The 20,889-nt window shown below is 38.8% G+C and overlaps 1 protein-coding gene across 1 annotated transcript; it reads left to right on the top strand. All coding sequences in view use genetic code 11, as the record gives it.

Annotated features, from left to right (window-relative positions):
- Positions 1-2,577: 2,577 nt before the first annotated feature.
- EGR_03418 (hypothetical protein) lies at positions 2,578-17,816 on the top strand (the record flags this gene model as incomplete). The annotated part of the gene is made up of 16 exons (XM_024492667.1): positions 2,578-2,755; positions 3,795-3,825; positions 5,081-5,242; positions 7,660-7,747; positions 7,917-7,963; positions 9,236-9,401; positions 10,306-10,455; positions 11,430-11,494; positions 13,138-13,196; positions 13,417-13,660; positions 13,696-13,723; positions 14,371-14,487; positions 16,443-16,471; positions 16,575-16,679; positions 16,853-16,879; positions 17,633-17,816. The coding sequence occupies 16 exons, from the start codon at positions 2,578-2,580 to the stop codon at positions 17,814-17,816; spliced, it is 1,680 nt and encodes a 559-aa protein (XP_024352800.1).
- Positions 17,817-20,889: the final 3,073 nt, after the last annotated feature.

Genomic DNA, 20,889 nt, shown 5'->3' on the forward strand with positions numbered 1-20,889 from the left:
GGTCAAAGGAAACAGCAGTGTATGCAATTTGGATCGGGTTTGGTCCCTTCTACCACAAATGTGGGGCATCGAGTCAATCTCGATGTCATTACAGGTCATACTATTATGGAATAAAGTTAACAATTAATGTACAGACTGACCAGTGTGATATGGGCAGGACTAGAAGTTGATGGCACCACGACAAGTATTGAAGAGTCGGTATTCCACTCTCAATGGTAAATGGAGAATTAGGCTTGTTTGTTTTCATGGTTTTTCTCCACTTTATTTAGAGAACGTTTACGGAGTTTGAGCGTTGTCCTCATTATACCTTAAAGGGGTCCACTTTCCAACACTAAGCAAGCAAACACGTAAAGCTCTCATGCTCAACGCCACTCAATACTTCCATTTCTAAAGAATTGCTCTGTCTTCTTGCATGGTGTTGATTCAATTTGGTGCGTTCTAATGTGGTAGATGATGAAATGCCGGTTACCCATTTAACGTCAAATGCAATGGCAGTAAGGTGTGCTTAATTCAGGTGAATTCAGTCCTCCCTAAGCAAACATTTGTTCCCACTCACCCTTTATCATTCATTGTGGAACTGGCTGGCGTCAGGTGACAACTGTTGATAATAAATGCAAAACTGTAAGACAGTGGTTTAATGCCAGTATTCATCAGTGTTAGCACATATTGTATGCAAAAGAAATAATCCCACGACCTAGCACCTCATAAGATGAATTCGATGGAACATTTGTGTCAAATCATGCACTTTGTTTACTTGGCATTGTAAATTGTAAATTCCACGTGCAAGGAATCTATCGAAGTGGAAACAGATAGTGTATAGGGAATCTTTTTCCCAGACGAATGCACTGGCCTCCTTAATTGTTAGACTTTGTGTCGTGCATGCATATGAGGATTGACGTAGCTTTCTTGGGATGGTACTTAAATCCGCGAAACACTACATTTTCCTATTCAGTTGGGTTATACAAATGCGAGTGGATTTTCTTCATTGGTGTTCCATTACAATGCATTTGCGAATTAGTAGAACGGGTTTGAAGCAGCCAAGCAACGTTTCCGTCAAGATGCATTGAGCAAAAATTGAATTCGGGTGCTTATGTTTTATATAGGTATGTTCATATACCAGTTTGGTTACGGATCACGTCATCATATTCTGTGAAGCATTCTATTTAGCAATATGTATTCACTTATTCATAGTTTATGTTGCAAGTCATATTTAGTATTAGAAATAGTTTTACTAGATTTTGATGAGGAAGTATTTTGCATTAATATTTTCTTAAAAAGATATCTTTTTGCACCTCTCTGACATCACTACCAAAGTTGTTTCGTTTACAATATTTGCCTGTTCAATCCTCTCCAGGCCTCACTTTCATTCACAATCTTATGCAAATACCTCCTTCCAAACATACTTCCAATACCTTGGTGTGCTGGATGCTCAAAGTTTCTCTGCCGCTTCCGATGTAACTGGTTGCTATGACTTATTGTTTGCTTCTGCATTTGTTTCTATGGTTTTCCAGATGCGTTTATTTCAGGGCACAGTATGGAGATTATTATCACTCTCGCTAATACTTTACTCCCACTTCGAATCTTAGCATAGTGAAATGTCATTTAAATCTAATGGATGTGATTCAACACATTTATTACCATCTTGAAACGCGATCAAGGTGGGTATGCTTTGTATAACAACAAGTAGGTTTCAACAGCCTGCTGTTCTGGCACAGAAATTGACGTTAGGTCTACTTTAAATCTGTGGTTTCAGCCTCAAGCCAAATTTGCAGTTTTTGGAGCAGGTGTATAATGCCGTGTTGGAAGGTAACGCATAACTCGAGGTTAGAATTTCAAGAATATTTAGTAACTGTTAGCGCTTTTGATGGAACAATTATTTACTATTTTCATGGATAGGAAAGGAAAGTGGTCATGCGCATTCACATGGGTTAACAGTTCATCGTTTGATGTTTTTTATCCCTTTCATGTACATTAAATAGGTGTGCAGGATACATTTAGATTTCTTGAAGCAGGGCTGGCGGATTTTCTCCAGGATGGAATAGTAGGTGAGGGAGGAAAATAATACCTTTCCTCATCTCACCCCCTACATACCTTCAGGTGATGATTTTCACCTTATCTTGACATCACACAATCACTTGCGAAATATGAAAGGTGGTTTGGAAGTGAAAGTGAGTTGGAAGAAAGGGGTATGTTTAGAGGACGGGTTTGTCATACCCTTTCGATCAAAAACGGTGCATGAACTCGGTTCTTAGGTAAAATATGTAACTCATTTGGACATTGGTGGTTATTTTTCAACGAATGTATTAAATATTTGACGAGACCTCATGCGGTAATTTGTTCTTTGTTTTGTGTACAAGTACAAACGAGCTTATTATGCAGACTTATGTACCTAACTGCTCTTGAATGCGAGATATTGGATCAGAGTTTGATTGTGGAAGGCTTTTTAAACGCCTTCCATATCATTCTTTGCACCCTCAGCATGCTTGCCACCAGCGTCACTTCTACGATTGCCCCGTATTTATGTGCTCATGGTCATAAATGTGTCAGGGGTAGGTGGGTTGAGTTTAAAAGAGTAAGATGGGAGTAGAACATTCTATGTTCAAGGATAGGAACACACTTTGCGAACAAAATTTTGAATTAATCGGAAAATTTACTGACAGGCTGTATTGTGTTAGAACAAATGAACATCTCGGTTGTGGTGGTTCTTTATCACTCCGAGACTTCAATAGAGAACATGCCAAGTTGACCGACATTCGTCCAGTTTTTTAATAGCTCTTCCCTTCCATGAATTTTGGGTTATTTTTTTAAGTACGGATTTGTCATTCAAAGTAAAAGTTGACTAAATTTGGAAGCAAAGGCCTCAAATGATGAATTTGGCCTCATAAGGATTATCCTCCTACGCATGTTCCATTCTAGCATCAAATTTACGGAACATTCTTTTCTGCGATATTCATGCGATAAGCAAAAAGCCCGCTAATTAATGTGTTAATTATTATTTCTGACTAACTTAGTCGGTTTCCCATCGTGCCACTTTGCCTCCTCTTTTGTTGATTAACGACCGGTTCTGCCTGTTTATATGACCAATAAGTACTTATCCTCCTCTCAGTTAGGCTTTGCTACCAACTTTTGTTAAAAAGCACTTTCAAAACTGGTTTTTCAACAAATTACGCACTCCATCCAATTGTGTCTTTGACCTTTGAATCCGCATCATTCATGTGGATACTTAACTCCCGCTGCACTTAGATTATAGCATTATACGTTTCCGCACTTGACTCAGGCAAATTTTTAGTGATTTTGTTTTGCCCCACCTTCTTAACAGCTTGAAAAATTTACCGTTTTCACAATGGGATTCCTTATGTTTGCCTTGTGAGCACTACGAATCATTCGTTTTACTCCTGGTTTCTGGCCCATTGTCAAATGTGCTCTATATGCGCATTTTCAACGCAAAATGAAGCCACCTTTCAGTAGTTTTCGATCCAACTCTCATTCGTTTTATTTCTTCTTACCTCTTGACCTAAAAGCATTTCACTTTGGACTTAGTTTCTTCCATCTGCAATTGCTCTTACAGTCTTACCAGATGCGTGAGCCTCCTGGATAACCGCCTCCCCAGTATTTGGTTTAGCAGACTAGTTAGTATTACTATTTAAACAATTGATACCGAAAAACTATATTTTAATTCCACCCGAAAAGTGACAGGGATGTTGTAGGCTCGAACAAAAAGGCTATCTTGCTGTGTGAGAATTAGGCAGGTTTGCTATAATAAACTGACAGAGTTACAACTTTCAAAAATAAAGAATGTCCCCACCAAAATATGTTTATCGAGAGGTGAGTACTTAACGAACCTTGGTGTAATCACTAAAGGCTTTAATGGCACCAATCATAAAATTCTTACTTCCCATGGCATTTGGCCCCGACTAGATCGTAATCCTCAAATACATCGGGAGGTGACCGTTAAATTGCCCTGTTCGCCTTCTTTTGCTTGACCTTCGAATTATCCTATTTTTATACTAATTCATTTTTCTGGCACTCTTGTGATTCTTGCCGTGTTTATCACGTGTACCACCACCTTTCTGTGGAATACAGTGGTGCAGGATTGGATGATGGTGAAAATAGAAGGCATCCAAGGTAAGAATCGTTTGACAACCAACTTATTCGGGCACTGTTCCTTCATTAATCACATTGACAGCATTTGCTGTGACAGGGCTGTTGTAAACTATCCACTCGCCTCAATAAATGATGTGATCGCCAGGCCCTGCGCTAAGTTGTTCGAAAAATCACGAACTGTGATTTGCAAGAACTTTGGGAGTAAATATTGAAAATTTAGGGGAAGAATTTGAATACCCCAACCTCAAAGCATATTGTGAGACGAATCTGGCCACCAAAGAACTCATTCATGTGGTTTCTTCTGCTAATTTGGACACATTCTTGACGCTTACCAAATGTGGACACGTGCACAACGTTCTAAAATCTGAGAGTAAACCACGGTTATTCCTCTAAAGTTGGACGGAAATATTTTTCTCAAAGTATTGTTAGTGTGTTTAGGCACATTCGTTATCTTCTCCATCTTTCTATCCTTAGTCGTGGGTTATTTTAAGGAAAGTTAGATCTCTCGGGAAGGTTCACGTAATTAGTTATTCCTGTTGTGAAATTGAATGCTGTTGGTTCCCTTTCAATGCAAATTCAGCATCGTCTGATACATCTAGTAAACATGAACGCGACCTGACTTCGAATTAATAACTGATGAATGTCAGAGTTGAGTACTCATTAGCGGGATGCCATCGTTTGTCATCCATCTCAAAATAGTGCAATTGTGGTCATTTATAAATGAAACTGCCCCAATTTGTGTCTTTTCAGAGAATGCCAATTAATCCTCGTTCTCATTTCAATTTAGAAATCAAGCTTAGTGATCTACGAGATGGCCTTAAATTTTTGGCGACATTCAACTTGCCCCATAACAATGACTGCTTATAACCTGTGTAGACCTACAGAATAAAAGCAGCTGTTGTTCACCTTCATACACCATACGGCATGGAATTGCTTCTTTCTATCGTAGCGGTACTCTCTACTGCACTTTTTGCAGCCTCCCGAAGGGACCTATACATACTGTTCCAGGGTGTGGTTGTGGTGAACTGAAACATACTTTTGATGGCAAAATTATGGAAAGTCAGGATACTTCTTTCGCACTGGAAGAAGTCCGCTCCATCACCTATGTTCTTCAACTTGAATACTCGAAAGCTTCTGTGTAGGTTTGCTTTTATTAATTGCTTCAGGGAGTGGAATCTTTACTTCAAAGCCTAAACTTTGCCAAAGATGCATGCAAATAGGTCCGGGCGTATGTTGGTGAGCCCAGGATGCATTCCTGTGGACAATCGAAAACTTCGATTACTAAATTCTTATCAGTTGTGCATTCCAAACATGCTACGAAAATTAGACTAATTTACAGTAGTTACTGTAACTCTTGATCGTACAGCCGTCTGTAGATTTACAGAAAGTTGCTCTCAAGGTAAATAAACAACTAATTAAAATAAATAAACAAAATGAGTTCAGCCGGCAGATTTAACATGTAAGGAGGTTAAGCCCTTTGTTGCTATCAATTTGGTATCCGTAATTTCACAACTTCGCTTAAAGAAATAAGATTAGAGCAACATCTGCTTATACAATTGTAAAGTTGCTCATTTACAATAAGATAAGAGCAAATTATTTGTGAAAAAATTCATTGATTCAGAATTAACTTATTAAAATATTTGTTATGACAGTCTACTCTGCAATTCTTCGCCAACAGAGCACAAGCTATGCGCGAAGTGTTCTTTTATGCAACTGTTGGTCTTCAGAATCCCAACCAAAATCACACCTAAACACTGCTGTCCTTGTTTCTGTGTCACTTTTATTTCTTATCTGTCCCTACTCTGTCAACTGTTATCAGGCTAAAAAAACTGGGCTAATCACGTAAAGCAGCGCCGTTGGCGAAATATAGGGGATGGGGTGAGGCAGTGTTTTCCGCCTACCCTCCTCCCCGCCCTGACTTAAGTGCAAATCCTCGCATTAATAACTTTCCACCTTTTTTCCAAGATGGATGCGTTTTCATAGCTCACTAAAAGGAATGGGGAGTTGGTTCATATTTTACAGGCTTATCGTGGTCTAATAACACACGTGGGTGGGGCTCCATTTGCTTATTAGCTCCCACTACCTCCCCTTCCATTTGTTGCAAGTACGAATTCCTTGCCATCACTCGCGTCTTTGACAACCGAACTTTGTGACTCGATAATTCTCAATCAACATGTCAGTAGCGATTCGTAGTTCCTCTCGACCATTAGGCATAAGGAATGGCACTGGTCACGATTCTTCCTGCTTTGTGGGAGTCAGCACCAGATTCGTATTTTGTTTGAACTATTTCTGCTTGGTAGCATTTGGCAAAGCATGCAGCGTCTTCTTCAAAGCGTGTGCGAAAAGCATGACAGGAGGCTGGCTTTCGCACTTTTGGAATCATGGCAGATTCATTTTGTGTAGCGAATATTTCCAAATCCTCGGTTTTGGGTCTAACGGATACTTAAAAGGCAGAGCAGGATCAGAAGTACTTGCGTTGGACTATCGCACACTTATGCTTCAGTATGCTTATTTATGAACAGCCATATGCCATATGCAACTGGCTGTATAACATGAGAAAAATCCTTGTATACATTTGAGAAACTGTCAAACAGATCAGTATTTAAACTGACTTGAGTATGAATACTAGGCGCCTTTGCCATTTATTCTTCCAGTTCAAGTTAGGCGCCTAATATTTGGCCTCAACGATACATTAGGAGACACTTTGATGATCTCAACTGCGGTTTTAAGTCTCCAACGCATGTGTTAAACTGCTATAATTTGCCCGTTAGTCTGCTACAGCGGTGAGGAAAAGTAGTGGAGCAAAGAAAAGAGACTTGACCAATCAGCTACCCAGTAGCTCGGGAATCGTCTTTCTTCCCGCTTTTTTTACCATTCTACTCACAACAAGACTGCTGACCTAAAGAGGAGGAATTAGTCAGTATTTTGATTTCTACAATAGTCAAATAAAAACTGTGCTTCTTAATCTCTTTACGTCTTTTATGATAAAAATAACAGAGTAGATTTATTAATTTTGTGTTCCTTAGCGGTTATAGATGAGTACTTTCTAAAACGCTTTCAGTACTTCACTTCTCTTAGTAATATCAGTTTCTGTAGCACTCGTTCAAGCTTAGTAAAGTTGAATCCCTGCAATCGCGAAGCATTTCGGCAGAGTATCAAACGAATATGCTTTCTCACAGTCAAAGCATGAGATCCGCTCTAATTTTAACCAAGACCACATAGAGTTGAGGACATACACTGTTATGATTTAGCGATTGGGATGGGCTCAAAATGCGTTAATAGTATTTGCTGTCTACTTCAAAAACGCAAAGAGTGTACTTATCTTTTCATTGGCCATTCATGATGGATATATTGTGATTGCACTCGGTTTATTCCTTATTCATTGGTCAATTGACCACACCGCATCATTTCGTTTGCCAAATTTATTCCTCAGTGTTTTTAAGCCATGGCACTTTTTTCCAGATTAGCAATTCAATTCTTCTGGTAATTTTTAAGCAGTAATCTGAAACTCGTTGTCCTTCATTTTCACATTAATTTTATATGAAAAAATGATAGGAATGTCTTGGTTTTTAGTACGGTTCTCCTCATATATTTATGCAGTGCTCGAGCCTCCCCTGAAGATGAAAGAGGATATAATATTCAGGTAAAGTATATATTTAACATACTGCAGCGATTGGGGCTGCTGAGGTGGCACGAAAACTGACCCACCTGACGAAGTTGCGATGGTGGAGCACTCGAGTGGCCTCACCACAAAGTCCACAAGTTTAATAAACAACCAAAGTAATGCAATTAATTTATTCTGAAAAGTCAAGGTTTATTCAACCACTCTTGATATGAATGCAGTCATTTTCTTTAGCTTGTGAGCACTCGTAAACTGTGAATTTTCACAGTGATACTTTTTTAAAACCAATTATATTTAAATGCTATATGTGGGAAGATATTGTGGCACTGCGAGTTCGCCCTGCAGTCGAAGGAAGTCGTAATACTAGGGCAGAAAGTGCATTGTAGAGGTACAAAAGAGCCGATAGTAACTGGCAGTGAACCCGCTTTTATTCATACTCTTTCCCTAATGGAGAAGCCGTACTTTCTCCCTTTTGATAAAACCATTTAGGTCTGATTAGCAGGTAAAATGGGCATTGCCCAAAAGTTCTTGCTTGAGTTAGGATAGTCAACCTAACAACTGGTGCATTTTTATAATGCTTTGACAGTCCGATAACTCTGCGATCCACTACGAGGGCACCTAAGTTCCTGCACATTGTACTTCTCTTCATGTGCATGGTCTTTGCACCATGAGAGTAGCCTCAGCTATGCTGCACGGCAGTCACGTATCTTCCACCTTATTACTAAGACTTCTCACCGCTTCAGGAAATACTCGAGTGCCATCCTTTGCCTAACAAAATATGAGCTACTTTTCATCATATATACCTTACCATATACAATTCTTCTTATTTGAAAAAAAAAATACTGCTTTAGGCTGTTGCTTCAGCCTAGTTTACTTTTCAGCAGAAAAGCTCACACTTAAGCCAGCAAAGTATAGCAACTTCAATCTAGAATAATCGCATTTTCTATTAGAATGCAGATTGGTTGTTACTTGTGTTCGTCCGCTGACCTGTTATGAAACTCTTCTTTGAAGTAGGAGGTGGCAAATTAAGGAACGAATACCGAAGTTTGTATCTGCATTAATGTCAACAATGATATATAGGTATCCCAGTCTTAATAATTGCATCTCAAAGCCAATAGAAGGAGTAATTTCCGGTTGATTAAATTGCAACCATTTAAAGCAAAAGTTTAGACATTTTTTCAGTGGTATATTTGTAGCGCTGCTGGACTTCCCTGAAGATGAAGGACGACATAGCACTCGGGCCGACTATATACATTCGAAATTAGTGAGTCAGTTCCGTGTCGTAATTATTTTATAACCAATAGAAAGAAAACTTTTTTGCAGGAAAAAATATTGCAGCCCCCGCGTTCTACGTAAAGCCAAAAGATTTCCAAATACTAGGGTGGAAATCGCACCACCGACATAGTAAAGGGTTGAGGACAACTGGCAGCCGAGGCGGAGTCGCGGAGCTACAAGTGTCTGCATAACTTAAACGCAGTGTTGGAAAAACAATCAAAGTACCCAAATCAGATTGCTAAATCTTCAAAATCACCATCAAACAGTTTTGCCGTTGCTGTCACATTCATATCATTCTGCAATGTTAAGTACGTTCATTTGCAAGGGATCACGTAGAGAACGTGACAATTGTTGCTCAGCCATTTTTCACTCAGTCAACAGCCGATCAACAAACAAATTGGTAAGATTTTTTTTATGCCAAGAATATCGTAAATCAGTTCAATTATTTCGCGCTATATCAACACCGTGTGATATAACCAATCATATGACAATGGGCTGAGGTGAGAAGATCAAGGTTACCTAGAATAAATCAAAGAGAATCTTTTACAATCCAAACAGATATGCTAAAATTTGTTATGGTTTTGTCCTCTATGAAGGAGCTTCTGGCTCGGTTATTGTTATTATTCAGGACATAGATGCAATACTTGCTTATGCAGCTTTCTTGCAACCTCTCTTGGTAAAATAGATTATAGATCTTGATTTTATCTTTCGCTGTCGTGACATTAACGAATCAGGCCTTCTGAGTGCTTTGCTTTCGTCACACCGGGTTTTCGAAATTCCATTGTACTGGCAGAAGGCCCTTCTAGGGAACATTTTATCACTGCACCCAACGAAAAAGACTCCGTGCTTCCGACACGTTTTCAGCTCATAAAACCATTTGACAGAATGCCATTCGCAATGGGTACAGTGTGCGTACGCTTCACAGTCAGCTTCACCCTATTTGGTAGCCTTTCTCACACGAACCTGGGGGGAGATCCGGCTTTGTAAATAGAAGAGACAGACCCCATTAACTGCTAGTTGGCCTTCTGCTGACTTAGTTGCCCTTTAATTGAAATGAACTTTCCCACATTTTACTTGTTATGGCTCATTTATTTGACAATTAGTCGATGGTTTTGATACAGGCGATGCATTGCTGTAAAAAGCAATTTTGATGAGCCATGAAATCCATGTTGGTTGCCAGTTTTACAATGCGGTGGGATTTGGTACATCGTCCTTATTTGTTGAGATAACTTGGTGATAAAGACTTCGGTGTTGGGGGCTTTAGCTCTACTCACTTGCTTTAACATTGTTCGAATTTACAATAGTGGAGCCTCCAGGTGTCCCCTTGCCAAAGCCGAGAGTCAAATAACATATTAATCTATCATGTTGGTTTATATCTCAAACTTTCCCTTGAAGAAATGACTTTCATCTTCATAAGGAATTCACCATATGATTATATGCTATGTCAGAAGAGAGTAAGAATGAAAACATGTAATAGGAATGGAGGTGGTTGAAACAAGACTTCGATTATTCCTAGCTTTAGGTAGCGAGACATTGTGTAGCAGCGAAATGCACAACTTGTTTGTAATTGCATGGAAAGAACTGCAGATATTTGTCATTGGGCCCATGAACTTAATTTCAACTCGGTTTTCACTGCAGTTAACCTACTTTCCTAAGCTAATATGTGTCGAAGCACCATCACTTCAGCTAGACATTTAGGGAAGCGGCCTTTTATGTGCATGATAAAATACAATAGTTGTGTTAGGAGACACATAACATTTTCTAGAAGTCAATTTCGAATAGGTCTTTTACAAGCACTGACACTTTCGCAGAACTTGACTATTGGATTAATTAAATGTCGACGCTGTTTCAACACACCTTCCTGGGGGGTAAATCCTCCAAGGTTCAGCCATTCACAGACGACAGCTCTCCTACGAGGTTTAGCTGTGTCGACCAGCGAAAAAAAAGCAGCAGTGTACGCAATTCGGATCAGGTTTTGTTGCTCTCACTATATATGTAGGTCACCAAGTCACTCTTGAAGTCGTTATAGGTCGTACTGGAAAGGAATAAAGTTTATTATTGGGGTACAGACTGAATGAGTTGCCATGCGCAGGACTACAATACGATGGCATCTAAGGTTGACAAGTGGAGCGATTTCGGCTCACTGCTAGTACTAATGGCAACCGAAGGGGTAATCAGGACTACTAGGCTTCAACCGAACCTACTTTTGATGTGTGCCCTCTACTGGCTTAATTTTGATTTCGTAAAATACTGGTATCCCATGACCTTTGCGATTATATCTCAGACTAAAAAACATTTTGTGAAGAGGCCAGTTAGTTGACAAAATGTAAATAAGACGAGCAGAGATTTCAGAGAAAAAATTTAAATTAATTAGACGTTGTGTAGCACATCAATTTGCAGGACTGTATTTGTTTGGAAATGATGATAGATTGTAGGTTGTGATGTCAATTACTTTGGTGGATCAAGCCCGTTTGTCTCATTTTTTATGCAAAAGTAAATGAAATTTTTCGTTTCACTTTTGAGAGGCAGACCTAGCTTGATGTTCAGCAATTTTTGTTATTTTGCAAAACCTAATGTTATGCAGCGCAGCATTGTCATTTTTTTCTTAAATGAACTTCAAAATGAAGAATGCCAGACAAAAACTGTGATAATAAAACACAGATCAAGTTTTGCGCAGCAATCACTTTGTCAATTGCTCCTCATCTTTAATTACTTTAGCACATATTCGGACTCGTATTAAACCTAGCATGCCCGGAGTAGCATTTCAAAAGTCCAAACCGTGCACAATTTGCGCAAATAACTTTTTGGATTAGATGAATCATTTTTAATTGCGAAAGATTTGTAAATTAAGGGAAAACGAATGGACACGGGAATTGCTAGCAGAACTCATTTATATGGGAATAGTTTCCAAAGAAAGAAAAAAAGACTAATTTTTTGATATCCATCTATTAAGGTGATATATTGTAACATTTTTTGTCGTTAAAGAAGTAGAATTTCGTTAAAAAGAGATTTTCACTATAGATTACCGACTTTTAGAACCTTATGTGGGCTTCCAAGCACTATCGCCCTTCCAGACTGTTAGAGAGGAGGACTTATGTTCTCGAAATGCAGTGAAATGGTTGAGTTTAGGGCCATGAAACAATTTCTTAGGGTCGTAGCCAAACAGGTAGAAAGCTGGGCTCTCTTCGATAGCGGTTTTGCTGAACTTGAAGTTTGGGTTTGTTGAACGCTGATGATGTTTAAACACTCCTTCGGGAGTGAGTCCTTTAGGGTTCAGTTGCACATAAGGGATAATTCCTCTTTGACGTTTAGGTGCGGCAGCCTGTCGAAGAAAGCAGGATCGTTCTTGATTTGGACTAGGCTTGAGCGCTTCTACCACAAGTTAAGGTCACCGAGTCGGCCTTGCAGTCGTAGTGAGCCATATTAATACGGAGAAAGGTCAACCACTAACTAAGAGGTGGGCTGGAGTGACATGGGCAGGACCATGTAGCAATGGGACCGAGCAATGATGGAAGAGGCAAAACTTCAAGTGCATGGGTTCATGAAGAACTGTTGGCTTTCATGGTTCTTCTTATCATGTTGCCTTGTTTTTCGAACTCCTCTGCTGAGATTATGTTGTTTTTACTAATCTCAAAAGAGAAAACGCTAGAAGACTGCGTTTTGACGATCGCATGCTCAAAACCACTAGATACAATAATTGTAAAGGCTTGATCAGCCTTTATATATAGCATTGTTTCAATTAAGTTCATCTTAATTTAATGGAAAAGACAATACCGGTCACCCATTTGAAGTTAGTAGAATGAAACTGGAGCATTTGTCTCAAAGGGATTTTTGTAAATTTTCGCTCGGAGTGGACCATACTGCTAAAAAAGCAGTATTTTACATCAAATTATGAGAAAGAGATCATGTACATAGAGCTTGATATGAATAAAGACTAAGACGTTTTGGATAAGCTGATTAATGTCATTAAATTTATTTCTTTACAAAGGAAACTGTTGCATGATCTCAGAAGATTACTGTGGTATGATAGGTACAGCCATTTCAACTCAATACCAGTGCTAGTGACAACTACCAAGCTTTAACCAAACCCACTTATAATGTGTGCTTTCCAATGGTTTGATTTTGATTTTTCAAAGTTTAATAACTTCACATCTCTCAGAATTTGAATTCGAACACTTTTCTCAACCAAATATTTGTAAATTTCGATAAATAGTAGTGCATACTACTCACATTAAAGCAGTATATCCCCATCGAGCCGGCTTAAATAGGTCACATATATGGAAAATAATATGTTTACGAATCATGAGTTGTTTGTTCAAATATTCAAATGAGAAGCTGCTTTTCGAAGAATTGCTTACTCAGAGCTAAATCCATTCCAATTCTAAATTGCCTCCCACTGCTCTTTCACATTTCAGCATATAAGGAATCATGCCTCTTGAGACTTGGAGATGCTTACCTTAATTCACCACAAGAAAAAAGCAACTCCACGCCAAAGAGAACTATGATGACAAATTCACCTCAGATTATGTGCACGCAGATATACACATATTCTAACCATAGTGAAGGCACGTATAGGCTGATCGTTTCGAGTGGACAATTCTCTTTCTCCGCAGTAACCACCGTCATGTTCGATCGGCTTGAAAAGGCAACTGTTAGAAAGTGGGCCTTACTAACTTTTTGTTTCCTGTTGCAAGAAAACGAACAGTGATTGAGAAATCACTGGTAAATGGCGATTTTAACTGCATAAGGTGATCCGCCTACGCACATTTTTGATCCAGCAACATTTTTACCCATGTTTTTTGAGGTACTCATGCAACAAATGAAAACCTTGCTTGTCAACTTGGCTGTGACTGATTCATGTTAATTTAGTCATTTTCCTCCTGTACCCTGTTTGTGCACTTCCGTGTTTTGCTATTCGGCAACTGGTTGTGTCTGTTTGCATTTCGCTTTTTTCCCGTCTGAGTGGGACTTTGCGATTTAGCCTGGACTAAATACACCTTTAGAAATGGTTTCCTTCTATATCACGCGTTTGCATCATCCGCATCACTTGTTTAAATACTTCTCTGCTTAAGTAAGTATTCACTTTGGTTTTGTTTTATCCTAACTACGTGGTAGTTAAAGAAAATTTTCAAAAAAATCCTATTATCTTACAGCAGGGTGCATAACCTTTCCCCTGCGCAATTATTCATATCTCTAAGATGATAATTTCAAAAGCTAGAATAAAACTAAAGTCTTTTTTAAAATTAACATGATTCCCTAGTAACATATGAGGGTAAAGTAATGATTTGTGTGGGCCGTTGACCTAAAATAGCGAATTCTTACAACAAACTACTACACTTCTAATATTTGGTTGTTTTAACTTTTTGCAGGTTGTTCTACGAAATGAATGCTTCGGCAATTACCTTGTAATAATAGGTAATGAGTCAGTTTGCTATGTATTTCTACTCTATCTCACAGCAGTAGTTCTTTCAGAGTGCCCTACAGTGGTAAGCACTCCTTTGAAAAGGCAATAATACCTCTTCACTAAAGTTAGGTATTGTGAAATTGCACAGGGTTGGATTTCGAACTAAGCTAGATTTTAAACTAGAATTCCAACTTCTGCTTGGAGTCTTGCAAAATCAAAGCAAATGCTCGAAGAAATGAATAGGTAATGCGCCACAAGTGTAAATGTAGTGGGTCTGCTACGTGCTAAACTTTGTAATTTTGTCGAATTGGCCAGCGTAGTTTAAATTTATGTATTATGCCCATTTATAATGTCTTCCTTCTTCTTCTGAAAAATCCTGGCGCACTACATTAGTGGCAGTGGAAAGCGAAACCTATCCGTTGGTAAACCATAGCAAGCAGAAGTGCACGTGCTGCGGATGAGAGAAGTAGTGACGAAACCTACTAGAAGGGCTCATTTTGGTAACTGCCTTCGACAACTACCTTTGTCCCGTTGTCTCTAGGAAATAGATTAATATCTAAAGCGACACTAACCATGAACCATCAGCAGAAGCTGCTTAGGGAGTTGCCCACCGTATCTGTATGAATTTAGTTAAATATTCGTAAACACGATGCCTCCTCCACCCTTTCACTACCTGGCTAAAATCCAAAAAAATATAACTGAGCAGCTCCTAATAAATAACGTGGCAAGGAGGAATGGAATTCAGTGTTCCTACGACTAAGGACATCATCACAATTTCACTTCCCCAATTGAGTTTTTGTGCAAGAAGCAATTAGATATCGAGTAAAGCTACGAAGAGAGGCACTTAATGTCTCCTCAGTTACATGGACATTCAATGACTGGCATGATTGACTTTTAACGTTTTCTTAGAGCACCAATTACTTTGTGGCGGCTGACTCAGAATGTTAATTGAGGTGAGCTACGGAGGCCACACTTAGGAGAGGAAAGCTGTTTCATTAACCCTTGGATTTGGATTTGTAATTACAATCCATACTTTGTAATTGTTTGAAAACAGAGAACAAGCCAGCTGCGAACAATGCAGAGCCAATTTACTAAAAAGTCACCTCAATTTCAAAAGCTTGTGATGCAGAATGAAAGGGAAATGCTGCCTCACTTCATCAAATGCGAGGGAGAGCAATGATGAGATGGAAACCAAGGTAGTTTATATAGTGGTTAATTTTGCATTAAGAGAAATACGGAGAAATTAGGTAGATTTAGGCTTTAAGAAATAAAAATGAAATTAGTGTTAAAGTCTCCTTGTTCGCTAAAGTTTATCTCCTTATAAAATCCACACAAATGTAGACATTTTTTATAGATAAAAAAGGATTTTGGGAGCAACTTTTAATTAATTGCTAGAAGACTGTATAAAAAGTAATCGTAACAATCTGTTTTTTCTGCTTTCAATGAGATATTGGGATTATTTGTCCCAAAACAGGAGGAAGCGGTCTAGTTAAGGATTATCAGTATATGATTGATAAGACGAGACGCCGCCTCCCTTCTCCCTTCTCTTTATGTCCACCTAAAGTAGTGCTCCTCCTACGTATAAGTTATAGGGTAAGAGGGATAAGTTCTTACATTGCCAAGCATAAATTTAACTTCTTTTAGAGTCTATAACTGTCATTAATTGTCTTTGAAGTAGAAGTATTTCTTTTGCACAGAAATAGTGGTGAAACCGGCTACCGCACGCTAAAAACCATCCCAAAGGGAAACAGGATTGCAAAACGGAAAAGCGCCACTTATTCACAACAATGTAAATTTATTTCAATTGGACTCTAACGGATACATCTTGACAAAATGCAAAAAACTTCTCTATGCAGTGATTTATAGTTCAAAGGAGATTAATGCAAAAGACTGCAATTAGGCCAAAATGAAATAGGGAAACATGTTTGACTTAGTGGTGACGTAAAAACCTGAAACTTTAAAATGTGCTACCTTTCCCATATATTCTAATATTTTGCAATGAGTTTGTGTGCCATGTATTTCCCATCGACTTTGCAGAAACAGCCCTTTCAGGGTTCTTCACAATGGTAAGCATTTTTTTGTAATGTTTACAGAGCATTATGAGATTGTGTTGAGTCGGATCCCACAGATAGGTAGATTGTGGATTCGATAATTAACTTCTTATTGTAGTTTAAGGTCCACTTCTGTTCTTGGTACATTTCTGTGGTTTCATGAAAACTGCTTAGAAGAATGGCTAGAGGAATATGACACAACCTGTATGGATGTAATGAATAGGTTATTCGCTTAATCTTTGGTTTTAACGGAGCCACATCGTTGCGTGTTCAACTTTTCCAAAAACTTCTTAACCTTTTTTTGGCAATTAAATTCTTTGAAAATTTTTTAAGTACTGTTTTAAGTGATGCGCTTAACTACTAATGAATTATTTTGAAAAATCAAATATTTCAAAGGCAAATTTTAGACTATTTTATATTTTTGTAAAACTGCCTTTATATTTGCATGCACTGAACTAAGACATTCTTGAAAACGAAGAAAGACATATGGATGAGCAGAATGTATTGTCGAGGTACAGTGGGGTTTGAGGCTTCTAGCGTGGCATAGATACCGACCCATTCAACAAAGTTACAACGGTGGAGCACCCAAGTGCTTCTTCAACAAATAAACAAAGTATAACGCAGCTCCTATCCTCATTCCGGCATCTTCTCCCATGCGTCGGCCATCACAACGTGACCAGTACTGCAAGAATTACACCCACGAGCCAACCGTATCAGTAAGTGAATTTCCATACGAATGATTAGATATCTGACCGTACAGTCACTGATTCCTCTTGACGATTCCAGTGGATATAGTGTTTCGTTCTGTATGGAAACGGGACACTTCAGGCGAATGTGCCGGCCCTCACGCGCATCCATTGCTAGTCGTAAAAACATCAGACTAGAAGTGGAGTCATGCAAAAAGGACGGGATTGAACGTCGTTTTGTCGAAGTAGGATTTCGCTTCTTTTCCTCCCTTCTACGTTGTTCTCACTTTAGAGCTGCTCAGCAGTAGCTACATGAGTACTATCCAGATAGTAGAGAAGTAAAGGAGGTATCGCATGTTCACATATTTAACAGCTTTGTGACACTATTCAGCTATTTTATTACTAGTGCTACTTTAGCTGTTAATCGCTTTTCCTGCAGAACAAGGGGGAAGAACGACCGTGCCTAAATTCACGAAAAAACACTTTACAGAAAAATATCTATATTTAGCTTTTGGAAAACTATTGTGGTTTACCAACTAGCTACTGGTTTACATGAACATTCCCATATTTTAGACGTGGCAAGAAAGGGTGCAAACTGGCAAATGAATTGTTACGAACAAATTTTTGGTTGCCACGTTTTGTCTCACAACATGCTTTGGGATGATAAAATCTAAGTACTTTTCCCAAACATTCACTCTCTAAGTTCTTCGGAAAACTTAGTGCAAGTCTAGGCGATCACAACCTTTTTTTAAGCAACCCCTTATAGTTAAAGACCAAGCAAGAAATGATTTCGAATGAAAGAATGGACTAACTTGAGGCAAGAAATAATGAAGAAGAGAAACACTTGCGCAGAGAACGTAGGCCAAAAAAAGTAGAAAGAGTTGCGTTGATTAAAATGTCTCAGGACTAACTTCTGTTTCCCATAAAACCGTGCCTTTTGACAAAGGAGAGTAGGAAGTAATGGTCAACGCAAGATCCAAAAATTTACAATTCACTGTTATAGTAAAAACAAGCAGCATTTTAGCAATGAGTAAATTACTAGTTCTTGTAAAATATCCCTAAATAAGTTTGCCAAATCTATGAAAGTGAGTAATGTAGTAGAATGCCTTCTCATAAGCACACCAAGACTAGTAAAATGACAACCACGGCGGTTTTCAAGCTATTAAGTGCAAGCTGAAAGTGGCTCGCTCTAACACGATTGTAAAGACGGAAGTTTCTGCTTATCTAATACGAAACACAGCAAGAGATTGCCTTAGTATTTTTTATTTGTTACCGTAGATAGACAAAATGTGTGCATGAAATTTCATTCTTACTGATTTTGAAGAAAACAGAAGATTCGGTAAGAAGAACTTAGGTAAGAAGATAGAAAAGGGTCCATTTACACAAAGGACTACAGAAAGGGTTAGTCCTTATTTGTAAAGATCTGCGTATAGAACGAACCTCTCCAATATAATGCATCAAAAATATGGCTGCCTGTGTAAATGAAAAAGTGCAAATTTGACAAAGTTCATGCAATTGGATCAAGTAAATTTAGCTCCATTCAGCTCCTGACAAGCAAAAAAAGCTTTTGTTTCGACCTACTGCTCCAGCACTAAAGCATTTTCAACGAACACCCCTCCCAGAGCAAACAACCATGTAGCTATATTTTGCCCCAAAAGCTGGTTTCATCTTCGTTTCTGACCCACCCACAGCAGCCTCTCCCGCTCCAATCTCCATTAATGCTATGCTCAACAAATTTACTTCCGGACAAATTCGACCCTTCCTGACATTAATAATCTATCCTACACCCGTGTGTTACATTGATAGGTGAAGGAAAGTTTTTCTTTATTGAAGAAGACCAGCTAAACGTGGCAACGCCAACCATTGTTAAAAGGTAATTCACTTGGAACTGTGGTGCAAGTTGTAGAGAAGACGAAAAAGGGAAATCAAGAGAAATGTGGTATAACTTGCCTAATCCAATTAAATAGGACAAAAATTTGTGACTGCATCGTAGAATTAAATGTTAGCTACAAAAAGAATAAAAGCACAGTGCTTAAATAAAATTGTGTTTTAAAGCATAACCTTGAGTGCCTTTAATCTTCATTTCCATTCAACCCAAGATCATTACACTCCACAGAAAGGGGATGCTTTGCTCATGACCTTCCATTGAGGCAAATGCGACCATTTAGAGGTCACCTTCTGACGTCTTTGAAGACCATAAATTGCTCGCTGCTGAAAGCCGTGAAAAGTTTCAATTTTATGGCTGCTAACGTCAACGCCTGCAGTGATTACATTAGCATTCGTTCAGTTCTGACCTCTCAATAAACTGGTTGCGATGGGAAGATTATGTTGGTGGTTTTCACATCATTAACTTCGTTAAACACGCTGTGGAGGTGTTAATCCAAGAGGTAAGTGCATTTGCAGATGGAAAAATTTGAAATTCATGAAAAAACCTGTTCAGAAAAAAAGAAGAGATAAATAGAATATGAAGGATTGTAGGAGAAAACCTTACGGAGGTGGGTGAATACGGTATTTAAACGACTGATGTGCATGGCATATAAAGGTGTGAATTCAAAATGCAAAAGACATAGGTAGAGTAGGCGCTCGAAATATTGAAGACGGAGGTCCTAGGGACATTTTGATCAAGATTTGGTCGCAAAGCTTCACCCAGAGGAAGTGATGAATTTATTCATTTATGTGAACAGACACAGGCAGTTGCTAATCAGTAGAATAAGGTGGCAGATAAAGGGGTACAGGAGAAAAATGATTGGGTATATCGGAAACAGTGTAGATCAGTTAAAAGGCAAGCTGTTTTTTGTTTTCTGAATAACACAAAAAGAAGACTAGGTAAAGGTAGTGCAGGACTGAAATACGCGTAGACGGATTACCTCGTGCAGTTAAATTCAACATTTGGGACCTTAGCATTCAAATTTAGTCAATGCTTTTAATAGGGTATCAAAATCGGAAGAATAACCGAGAATCAATCAAACGGAAGAGCTGCTGGAGACAACACAGCACAAAGGTTACTTAAGTTAACGTGTTCTTGATTGAAGTCTGAGAGAGAAAAATGACTACCACAGTCCAGTTGTTTATTCCTTCCAACATGATGTGACTTGTCAATAAATTTGCCCACCAATCGGCCACTACCCACAAAAGGAAAAGTGTGACATTCCTTGGACTAAGAAAGTTCTACATCCACCTTATTGCTTTAAGCATAACTTTGCTACTCGCGACCAATTTGGACGATGAGTACATAAAATACAGGGAAAGTCGTTTAAGTGACGCTGGTGGTGAGCTTGTCAAAGGACCAGAATACTACAAATAATATGGAAGGTGTTCAAAAAAGGGAAGGCAGTAATCGGTTGCTCGTGAATATCATTTACCAACTTCATGGCATAATTTAGTCTTGTGGTTTTAGAATAGCAACTGTCATCCTGAACCAAGTACAGCTACGGGAAAGCCTTCCCTTCATGTGGTGGAAATTATGCAGGCGGAAGTTGTGCCGGAGGTATATTATCAACTTAGCCGACACACCTGCTCTGTACGGGAATCATTTTTTCCTGTAGTCGCCAAATGTTGATTGAAAAATAGCGACTTAACAGACGCAGTGGCCCCAACGTGAACAGACTCGAACAAACTGCCCACAAGGAACGGAGGCTCGATCTTGAAGCAGTTGCATAAGATTGAAGCCAGCGCAGAATATGTCCATGCTGTGATTAATGATAATTCTAATTTAGAAGGGTATGTGACAGGTAGGCTTCTGATGTG

The sequence above is a fragment of the Echinococcus granulosus genome, assembly GCF_000524195.1.
Source record: "Echinococcus granulosus chromosome Unknown EG_S00018, whole genome shotgun sequence".
NCBI classification, from domain to species: Eukaryota; Metazoa; Platyhelminthes; class Cestoda; order Cyclophyllidea; family Taeniidae; genus Echinococcus; species Echinococcus granulosus.